Genomic DNA, 11783 nt, shown 5'->3' with positions numbered 1-11783 from the left:
GGAAACGACTCAACCACCCAGGTCAGAGGAAAAGGGAAGATCATTCTGAAGTTCACTTCAGGAAAGGAAGTAACTTTGAACGATGTACTTCATGCTCCAGATATCCGAAAGAATCTGGTTTCTGGTTCTCTTCTAAGTAAGAATGGGTTCAAACTAGTCTTTGAGTCAAACAACTTCGTCCTGTCTAAGAATGGGATGTATGTTGGGAAGGGCTACTTATGTGGGGGGTTATTTAAACTAAATGTAACCTCTGTAACGCCAAAGGCGTCTATTATTAATAAAGTTAATAATTCAGTTTATATTGGTGAGTCCTTTAATATTTGGCATGAAAGACTAGGACATGTGAATAACAAGTCATTAAAGAAATTAATGAACTTAGAGTTAATTCCAAAAGTCGAAATTGATTCAAAACGAACATGTCAAACATGTGTAGAATCAAAGATGACCAAGACATCGTTTGAATCTGTAGAACGAGATACAGAACCTCTAGACTTAATTCATAGTGACATTTGTGACTTAAAGATGGTTCAAACCAGAGGAGGTAAAAAGTACTTCATCACTTTTATCGATGACTCCACTCGGTTTTGCTATGTCTACTTACTAAGAAGTAAGGATGAAGCAGTCGATAAGTTCGAACTTTATAAAACCGAAGTGGAAACTCAACTTAATAAAAAGATTAAGGCTTTGAGAAGTGATCGAGGTGGAGAATATGAATCTCCTTTCGCCGAGATATGTGCGAAGAATGGCATAGTTCATCAAACAACGGCTCCTTATACACCTCAACAAAATGGTGTAGCAGAGCGGAAAAACAGAACCTTAAAGGAAATGATGAACGCTTTCTTGATAAGTTCTGGTTTACCTCAGAACTTGTGGGGGGAAGCGATATTATCGGCGAATCACTTATTAAATAAGTTACCCCATAGAAAGACCGGTAAAATTCCATATGAGTTATGGAAAGGAAGGATGCCATCCTTTAAGTACACGAAAGTGTGGGGGTGTCTGGCGAAGGTATTAGTCCCTCCTCCTAAACGGGTCAAGATAGGACCTAAAACTGTGGACTGTGTATACATAGGGCCCGCAATAAATAGTGGCGCCTATAGATTTCTAGTACAGAAGTCTGAAATCGAAGATATACACGTAAACACCATTCTGGAATCGAGAGATGCTAAGTTCTTTGAACACATCTTTCCTTTCAAACAGAATTCAGAAGTCTCATCTGAAAGTAGAAAACGTGTAAGAGATGAGGAAGAGGAAAGTCTAGAAACATCTAAAGAATATGATATGGAAATCGAGGAAACAACACTCGAACCTCGAAGAGGGAAAAGGACAAAGAAAGCTAAGACATTTGGTCCTGATTTTCTAACCTATATGGTAGAAAATGAACCTCGGACTTTCACAGAAGCAATGGCTACTCCAGAAGCTCCATTCTGGAAAGAAGCTGTTAATAGTGAAATAGAATCCATCATGGGAAATCATACATGGGAGCTAGTAGACCTCCCACCAGGTTGCAAGCCTCTAGGCTGCAAATGGATTTTCAAAAGGAAATTGAAAACAGATGGATCTATAGACAAGTATAAAGCAAGACTTGTCGCACAGGGATTCCGACAAAAAGAAGGGTTAGATTATTTCGACACCTATTCTCCAGTTAGTCGAATCACCTCAATAAGAGTGTTAGTAGCTATAGCATCCTTATATAATCTGGAAATTCATCAGATGGATGTGAAAACCGCTTTCTTAAACGGACAACTCGAAGAAGAGATATATATGAACCAACCAGAAGGGTTCATAGCTCCGGGACAAGAAAAGAAAGTGTGTAGGTTAGTGAAATCACTATACGGGCTAAAGCAAGCTCCGAAGCAGTGGCACTTAAAGTTTGATGACACATTATTATCAAACGGATTTAAGATCAACGAATGTGATAAATGTGTCTATACAAAGGTAACTGCTAAAGGATGTGTTATTCTATGTTTGTATGTAGATGACATGCTAATTATGGGAAATAATTTAGATGTCATTAATACAACTAAAAAGATGCTTTCGAAAACTTTCGATATGAAAGATTTAGGGAAAGCAGAGGTCATTCTTGGAATTAAGGTTTCCAAGACGGCTGAAGGGATAAGTCTATCTCAAACGCATTACGTTGAGAAAATCTTAGAAAAATTCAGCAAAGATGACCTCAAAGTGGCGAATACTCCGATAGATCCAAGTATTCACTTAATGAAGAATACAGGGAACGCAGTAAGACAATTAGAGTACTCTCGGATTATTGGAAGTCTGATGTACCTAATGAACTGTACTCGACCAGACATAGCCTACTCAGTTAGTAAGCTAAGTAGATTTACGAGTAACCCGAATAACACACATTGGAACGCCATAACGAGAGTGTTACGGTATCTAAGAAAGACGAAGGAGTACGGACTCCATTATACCACATATCCCGCAGTCTTAGAGGGATATGCAGATGCAAATTGGATATCAGATACCGACGACACTAAGTCAACCAGTGGTTATGTGTTTACACTGGGAGGGGCTGCCATATCATGGAAATCTTCGAAGCAAACGTGCATTGCTCGATCCACAATGGATTCAGAATTCATTGCTCTAGATAAAGCAGGGGAAGAAGCAGAATGGCTGCGACAATTCCTTGAAGATATTCCAATATGGCCAAAGCCGGTGCCTGCAATCAACATACACTGCGATAACCAAGCAGCGATTGCACTGGCACAAAGCAAGATGTACAACGGTAAGTCTCGACACATTCGTCGGAGACATAATACCGTTAAGCAACTTCTCTCTGAAGGGATCATAACTATAAATTATATAAGATCCAAAGATAACCTAGCGGATCCATTTACAAAAGGGTTATCTAGAGAGTTAGTAGTTGCATCATCAAAGGGAATGGGGCTAACGCCTAAGTAAATGAGTAAAGGCATGGTGAAACCCTACCTAGATGACTGGAGATCCCACGATCTAGGTTCAAAGGGCAACTGAAGCTATATCCTGACTCGACAGTAACACTGTAAGAGATCTCTATCTCTTACCCATTCCTAGGATGACAACAGTGTTACCTGCGTTGAGAGGTTAAGCATTAAGCTTTTAATTAATCCGAAAACTTAGAACTTGATTCTAACGTGAGGTATAGCAGGATACCTTAGTACGGATAACCTATATGTGTGTGAATTGATGCCGGTTCCGTGAGAAGGTCGTTTAGGCAGACTTCTCTAAAGCACACACGAAATCGGGAATGTTCAGGGCCGAAATGAACACAACCGAGAACCTAAGTTAGTAAGGGATTAGCTGTGTGATAACTATTTTGGATTACAATTCCCAGGACCCAGTTCAAGACGTAAAGTTCACTGCCGTCCTTGTAGACCTTGTAGTTATTCACTAGGAAAGGTTCAAAGTCGAAAGACTACCTTCTTCCGATGCAGCGAAGTTCCGCTTATGAGCTCTGTCAGTGTCAGTCTGTCAGTATAGTATGTCTGCATATATCATAGCATAAAACCTCAAATTTTCATTCATGTGGGGGATTGTTGGAATCGGAGCCTATTTTGGCTCGAGCCGACTCGTCAAACTCAGAAACGGAACGCGCCATTGCGTTCGTCTCGTCGAGCTCTACAATTTAGAGCCAAGAATCACTCAAATCCGATTCCGGATGAATGAGAAATTCAAGGTTAAAGTTTGAACGAAAAACGGTTGAAATAGGTACTGAACTGTCAAAGAGGAACAGTCATGTTAGGGGGCATTTGCGCGAAGAGGACGCGCGTCAATCTGGACGGTCAGCGTTCATCGCGCGGGTTTACGCGCGATCCAACAGATGGCGTTCTTTCCGCGTTCGGGATAGATCCGGGCTAGCATCTAACGGTAGCTGCCTTCATCTGCGGGCTTCTCGCGGGCACGCGTAACCGGATCTGACGGCCAGCGTTCCGTCCGCGTTTTCAAGCGCGATCCAATGGCCCAAGATCAAACCGACTATAATATTCAGTTATAGCCCCTGGTTTCGAACAGCTATGTCTTTTGAACCCAAAAGACATTATACACCTATTCAATTCCTATATAAACCCATCAAACCCACTTCATTTTTCATCAATTCAATTCATTCTCTTCTTCTCTTCCCTTCTAACAATTAGAGGTTCTGGTTGGCCTAGAATATCTAATTAAAGAAGTTTTTTCTAGAGGTTCTGGATAGACTAGAATATCTAGAAAAGGAAGAAAGAAGTCTCGAGTGAACTTGAATTTCAGAAGCGTCTAGAAGATCATTCGCATTAGTCCAAGAGCTCATAATACTGACACAGGTTCGTCCGCTTTCAGAATATAGAAGTACCATCTTAAAATTCTGAAAGGTTAGTCGTTGTATCCCGAAGGCATTCACCCTAACGTTTGGTACTGTTACGGGGGTGTAAAATGTCTTAAGGAAAGAGAATTTATTCTTGCCTCGACTAAATTAACACCTATCACGGTTAGCCCGAAAGAAGGAATATTAATTATTCTTTATTAGTTTATCTCTCTATAAGTTAGAGAAAGGAAACTCTGTCTAAATCAAGCCAAGACAGAGAGAAATCGACTTATCGATTAATAACCAGAGAACAACAAAATCTCCCATACATTATTTATACTTTTAATAACTCGAGTTCAATAAACCGTGAGTTTCACATCCGCTGGGAATCGAAACCCTACACCTCCGTAATTTAAGAGTACATGCACTACCAACTGAGTTATCAGTTGCTGGCAGAATCCTCAATAATTGTAATTTGACATTTAGTTTATTAGATTTCAAGTAAAACTAATAGAAGGATTCAAACCACACTCTAATTTTATCTAGTGTTTTGTTAAACATAATTGAGATAATCCTACATTAGTCGAGAAATATAGGTAGTTGGTTTATAAAAGTTAAAGTCTTGTCATCTTGATCCAACTTTTGAGATAAAACAGAAAAACACGAACCCATATAACACTAGTATCAAAGTCTCACATGAAAATAAATTTCAATTGAACCAAATTCCGTACTCCAATAAAAGGGCTGGTTAAGATACTAACATAGTGGTTGTGGAAGAGACATGTGGTCGAATCATAAAGGGTGAAAGAAAACCTCACCCCATACATGCTAGCTCTATTAAAAGTAAATAGGAAATCATATAACTAATTTTTTTTTTTTTTGTTGAACTGGAAATCATATAACTAATTAATCTACAAATATATACTTATACATGCAAAAAATTGTTTAATTTGCATAAATGATAATCTTCCATACATACTTATTGGGAAACTTCTAATTAAGTGAGAAGGGTTCTAATTGTAAGAGAAAACAAATGCCAACAACATCAGCAGGACTTTATAAGAATAAAATAAACACATTCAAATATATTACATGGTATTATTACTAGCTGGTCGCCTGGTCCTTAAGGTGAGAAAGGCTGAATAATCTATTTAAAAGAAGCTCGTAGAGCCAAAAAAAATTGTTAATATATATGCAAGTTAGGTGAGAAGGGTTTTCATTGTAAGAGGAAACAAAACTAGCATGACAACAACATTCGGGAAGTTTTCAAAAACCAAATAGTGGCATCTAAAATTACTACATGATATTTTCTCCTTCTATGTTTATACGTGAGAAGGGGTAACTAGCAACCAAGAATATAGTGTATAGATCATCTCCACTCATTGTCAATTTGGATGACCACAAACTCAACACTATGTTATACTAGAAATGTTAAATGGCCTGAAAAATGGAACTGGTCACCAAATGTTGATGTGGCGGGTTCGCGTTTTTTGCCGTACTCTGTTGGGAGAAAAATCGACCATCCAAGGGGTGCTCTTGGGCGTGTAGGCCGGACTCATTTTTTAGGGTGTTCAGCATTAACTACTGATATTATATACGTATGTACGTAGGAGAGTTACGAATAATGAATGAATGAGTTGATTTCATATACCTGTGGCTGTGGAGGAGAGTATTAGCTAGCTAGGTAGCGAGAAATATATATAGTCAAGATGGTAATCGTCAGCACCTGCAACTGCACCTTATAGCCAACTCTCTCTCTCTCTCTCTCTCTCTCTCTCTCTCTCTCTCTCTCTCTCATGATTCCAGGGGGAGACAGAGAGAGGGAGATAAAGAGTTTGTAGATGAAGAAGAAGAAGGTGCAGGTGCAAATGCAGACGAATACCATGTATTGACTTTGAGCTTTTCTGTTTTGGTTAGAGAAAGTAGTGTATTTTATATACACATCTATCTACTGCCACTACTATCAATATGAAATATCTTCTTCTATATATGACGCAGAACAGAGAAGGTACTACTTACTACTACTATAAGGCAGCTAGGTTGAGGTAGGAGACAAATGACATGACCACGTGACACAATGTCATTACCCACGTGATATATTTCAAGTTATTCAATTACAAAAAGACACGTCTTCATAACCCACCTGCCATCCCCATGGGACATGCTCTCATTCTCTATTTTGATCTTTACTGTTGGAACTTCATCACACTCTCCTCCTTCAGTTACCTACCTTTTTACAATTATGGAAATAACATTATCAACTCCTTGTTACTTGGTAACAAAATAAGTATACTGTTATGACAATAATAACACATACTATTGTCCCCACCCTTGTTTTATTGTTCTTCTGCCAAAACTTGAAAAAAGAGTTTGTATATGTTCTGTTATTATTTCTTTTCGTTGCCATTCTATTAAAATCATGTGAATTATATCATCAAACAAGTAGCTTCGAACAACCCCCAGTCTCAACAGTGTTATGCCTGTCCCAGGAGCAAGCCTGCCAATACCGCCACCATTTTGAACAACACTATTTCCATTTTCCGCTCCTAGACTCACCTTATGCCTAGTCATATATATTTCACATGTGTTGTTTTCTCAATAGTTTAAATGACAAAAACAAATATTCCATACACTCGAGTAACTAACCCAGGTTGAGACAGTGTAGACAAACATATAAGATGATCAAAACTCCTCCCTGCAATCTGATGCTCTGAGTCGGAAAACAAAAACTGGGGGAAGTCGGTTGGGTTCCCCCCATTCAAATCCAAAAAGTATACTCAACCCGCCTCCTAGGACTCTCACTTGAACCCCGCATATGAGATAAGCCCTGGTTTCTCTCTCCACGTGACTGAACATGTGAGAGGAGAGAGAAACCCTTGGTTCTCTCTCATGTGGTTCAAGTGGGAGTTCCTAGAGACGGGCTCTTGTTGATTCAGATATATCAGACCTGTGAAGCTTAATGCCAAAGACACAAAACAGAAGAAAGATAAAAAAAAAAAAAAAAAGTCAAACTGTTTAATTCATAAAAACTTCATTTCATCTGTTTGTACTATTCTTTTTAAGAAGGAATGAACCACGGTAAGAAGAGAATACGAAGTTGAACACTGAGACAAGCTTTGTGTATGTTGTATAAGACAATACAAAAAATAGTTGCAGAAGATGCCTACCCGTTTGTTCAAGAACCAATGACTTGAGTAATTGCATAATCTTCTTCAGAACCTGGGTATTTTTCAAGACTAGACCCGCCTCTGAAAATTTTGGAGAGCTATCTAAGAGGATAGCTTTCAGATGTATGAGAATCCACCCAGTTTTCCCAAACTAATTTACATAATGCACAAAAAGAAAGAGAATAGCTGCTAAATACCAAGATGAAAGAACTTCAAGTTAGACCTCTTCATACTTGGCACGGGATTTTAGTATTCCAGGAAAGGGAGGAGAACTCGGATGAGGCCTAACTGCAGTGTTTGAGTGCATCGGACGTGATGGTATTGAGGGTTGGTATATGCCAGGCACATTTGAACCCTCACCTCCGTTTGTAACAGATTCTTGAGTACCACCGTTCGTCTCTGATATTTCATTGAATCGCATTGACTTGAGGACATAAGTGTCATCATGTAGCTCAAAAGGAGTTCTGCATATTATAACCCAAGAAATTAGTCATTGAATTAGACTTGCAATTATAGTTGGAAAGACAATGAGGGTGATGGAATGGTTCCCGAAATGCTAGATTGTTTGTACGTACGTGTTGAAGTCGAAATGCACCAACTGCATATCCTCTGAGATTTCCACCTCGACAGTTGCATGTGGGCGCGTCTAAAATTCAAATACATAAAGAAAGGAACCAAATATCAGGGATTCTAGTTTTCGTAGGCAACATAAATTGCAATCACTAAATTTGGGAAGACTGTTGTCTAGCATCACATAGCACACGAGTGTGTTCCATAACCATGTTCGACTAGTTGTCTTCCACCAAGAATCTTGCATGCTCTAGCTCTCAACTTCAGCACTCAAATTTGGTTAGACTACATTGTCTAGATCTGCTAGTGTATGTGTGTCAGGAAAGATGTGAACGGCATTTATTAGGTTTTGCCCAATCTCCATGAATCACTCAAGTGGAACTGTGGAAGAACATCCTATCATACCTCTTCTCTCTTAACAAATCTCACTCTTATGAATAAAAAACAAGGATATAGTTATAGGTATGGATGCTGAAACCTGCAAATATGGTTGAACCGTTGAAGTTCAAGATAGAAAAAACAGCAGTGCCAAATAATGATTTAAAACGTTCTTTGGACAATTGGATGTGAACTAGTAGATATGCCCATGATTGGAGGTTAGAAGAACATACAATTATATAACCACGGGAAAACGAAAAAGAGCAAAGGAGTAACACCTGAACAAGTATAAATGGTAAAGGCACACCGCCGGAAGGTTCATTTCCTGAACAATATAATTGCTCATTCCGTTGTATCAGGTTCTGAAGGCCTACAAACTTAAAAGACAGCATTGACAGGTTAGTGAAAAGCCACGGTCATCCAGCTACTTTTCCAAAAGGGAATCACATTAAATACCATTTATAACAAACATCAGAACAAATAAAAAAGCAGTTATATATAGAGAATACAATCATTAGGGATATGTTTAAAAAAGCGATTTTCTGTCTCGATGCGGTTTTCTTCGACTGCGCGAGGCAGTTCCTCGTTCCATTAAAGGGACGTACCTTCAATTTCATATATCTTAATGTAATATTCTACACAATAATAGTACTTTATTGTGTCAATACTATATTTATCTACCCCTGAGCCCAAGCCAAGTTCCAAGTTACTCGGCCGAGTCAGCCGAATCTGACAGATTATGCGGTACACTTGTATTTCGCCTCGAGGCATGCGCATCTCATGCCACTTTTTAAACATAAAAGCAAATAATGTTTATTGGATATCTTACTTGTTCCTCTAGTTCTTGCAGATATGCAGCTTTCTTCTCTGTCCTACTTCTTAGCGCAAGACGTTCAGCCTACAATATTTAAAGTTACGATTAACAATCATGTAAAGTAAGATATACCAAGGCAACCAACATCCCATCGTTGCAAAACTTATGCTCATACCTTGAGTTCTTCAATATCATTTGGGCCAGTGCGAGGCAGACCTTTCCATTGTATCTCTCTACTTTTATCCTTAGATATAATATCCATTGCCATAAGAACATTTAGGGCATCATAAACCCTACGCCTTATATTTTTCTCGTCATATTGGTGCTGCAAAGAAACGGACTTTAATTAGGCGGTACTTGCCATGAGATAATAACATTTCGATATTGGTTCTTATATTGGTCTAGTCGTACCTGATCTGGGGTTCCCACACCATTGCTAGGATCTGAAAATTCAGCTACAAGTTCATCTGCAACCTGGGATACGTGTGAACTCTCAAGTTAAGACACATATACTAAATACTTTAATGAACAGTTAAAACCATCCACGACAATAGGACTGCCTAATAATAAAATTAAAAATTAATACTGGATCGGATTAAGGACATCAGGTCATAGAAGATAATGTAATTAGACAACAGCAAAGTAGTAACTTTTTCGAATTTAAGCACGTAGGTTGTTGTCTAAACACCACGTATGTATGTCAGCTAATGTACGTACACTTGAACATCCTGGTGATGGAAATTAAAACTGCATAAAATTTTTACTTTCTATGTCTTTACTACTTTTGCACATATAAGGCGATCAAAGTATCTTGTTTACTTTGAAATGCACATACTCAAGAGTTGTTTAGACTGATGGATGTAAATCGGGCCCTACGCCAAAACATAGGACGTCCATGCTACATATTCCGTACCTATACATCCAAAATAGTTTCAAATGCAAAAGGTTTAAATCTTGACTGCCTATCCTCTCCTGTGTCGGTTGTTAGGGAAAATTGTGACCATTCAGTGTAGCCACAAGGTCTGTCAACTAAAATTGAAACTATCAAAAGCTTTATCAGTTCAGTGTGTCCACAAGTTTATTAGTAATGAACATAAACATCACCGACCTCATTGTAAGTAGTTCTTCCTTTGCTTTCCACTTTCTCGCAGACTAGATACAACAATAAACACGATAGATACACGGAGTTAGTAACTTCCAAAGAAAATGAAGACTAAAACCAATATGAGAACTATACCAACGAAAGAAGAGAATCACCTTTCATACTAAATTGGCGTAGTCCTCTTCCACTTTTATCACTTCCAACCGCCCGATGCTGAACTCTCTTCTTCTTCTTACCTCTGTTCACAACAACAAACTATCATTTTGAAAATGTGTGTGGAAAGAAAAACTCTAACCCTAATAACTAAACGGACAGGGCGGGAGTGAAAGGAGGGACTTGAACTCTCAACCTTAGCCTTGGCAAGACTATGCTCTACCCTTAAGCTATTTCGTCCAGCTCCGGTAATGGCGAAGCAATACTGAGCAATTTGCGTATCATTTGATACGCAAATTGCTTTTTTTTTTTTTTTTTTCGCAGGACCACACTCTTGACCTCCGATCAAGCTATGAACATGAGTAGACTGGGAAGGAAGGGTTTCTTTACTTTCCCCGTTATCTACTAAAACAAGTTTTGCCGTACCCGCCTCCCAGACACCCTAATTTCAATAATTCAAGGGTTTTCTTCCCCAATGAAACTTATATACTAACGTAAACAATTAACTAAAACACTTAATTATCAAATTAAGCTTTATAAGTTCTTTTAGAAATTATCCACCAAAACCCTAATCCCTTTGAAGAACAATTGCTCATATATATAATTAATTAAAAGGAAAGAGAACTCACGTAACAGCGCTTTGAGATCCAATATCATCTCCTTGAATATCAAGATGATTAAATCTATTGAAAGTTTTCTCACTAACTGGTGTAGACATCGGATTTTCGATTCTACTCGACGGAGAACCAACACTTCCACTAGTTGAAATCGACTGTCCACCAGATATCGAAGAAAACCCTCCCCTTGAAAAACTTTCCGGTTTCTTCCCTCCATTTTCTTGATTACTACCTTTAATAACCATTTCGGACTAACTTTTTGAATCAAATCAGTAAAGATCTTGATTTTGGAAGAAAACCAGAAGTAACTGTTGTTAGACTTTAGACCCTAAGAAGATTGATGAACAAAGTAGAAAGATCTACGGCTGCTGTGGGTTTGGATTCTACTCTCTTTCTCTCTCTTCTCGCTCACTTCTTTCTCCCACTACACGCGAGCGGGACTTTTTAGGAGGGAAGAAAGAAGATGTGGGTACTAGGCAGATGAAATCTCTGCCGTTGATTTTTAGAGTTTTGTGCGGCTGCCACGAGTCAGTTGATTCTAATGGGAGTACATTAAAGTTGATGTCCAATCTCAACATTAAAACCCCACACAATTTTGGGTCAAGGAAACTCTGTAAGCACCTAAATTTTGGATCAGAACTTTCTTACAAAAATTTTATAGGCACAAACTGTTTTACAAACCTCACAGGCTCACACTCAACTTCTT

General features: G+C 38.6%; 1 protein-coding gene across 1 annotated transcript; it reads right to left on the bottom strand.

The window, feature by feature from the left end:
• Positions 1-7290: 7290 nt before the first annotated feature.
• Positions 7291-11548, bottom strand: LOC147546393 (transcription factor-like protein DPB). The gene is made up of 9 exons (XM_086634124.1): positions 11090-11548; positions 10463-10545; positions 10314-10357; positions 9617-9679; positions 9381-9530; positions 9221-9289; positions 8670-8768; positions 8019-8089; positions 7291-7907 (listed from the first exon to the last, which is right to left on the bottom strand). Exons 1-9 carry the CDS (start codon positions 11320-11322, stop codon positions 7661-7663), a joined length of 1059 nt encoding a protein of 352 aa, XP_086490250.1. The 5' UTR covers positions 11323-11548; the 3' UTR covers positions 7291-7660.
• Between the last annotated feature and the right edge of the window lie 235 nt (positions 11549-11783).

This window comes from Eschscholzia californica, unplaced genomic scaffold, assembly GCF_041429995.1.
Source record: "Eschscholzia californica isolate CP2 unplaced genomic scaffold, dmEscCali1.0.p SCAF_4, whole genome shotgun sequence".
Classification (NCBI taxonomy): domain Eukaryota; kingdom Viridiplantae; phylum Streptophyta; class Magnoliopsida; order Ranunculales; family Papaveraceae; genus Eschscholzia; species Eschscholzia californica.
The sequence above is the reverse complement of the archived record's forward strand: the minus strand, read 5'-3'. Positions and strand labels throughout refer to the sequence as shown.

Coding starts and splice junctions, on each gene's coding strand:
- LOC147546393 (XM_086634124.1), bottom strand. CDS start 11,322: ATGGTTATTAAAGGTAGTAATCAAGAAAATGGAGGGAAGAAACCGGAA. Junction 10,358..10,462: donor ACGCCAATTTAGTATGAAAG/GTGATTCTCTTC, acceptor TGTTGTATCTAG/TCTGCGAGAAAGTGGAAAGC. Junction 9,531..9,616: donor GTGTGGGAACCCCAGATCAG/GTACGACTAGAC, acceptor GTTTCTTTGCAG/CACCAATATGACGAGAAAAA.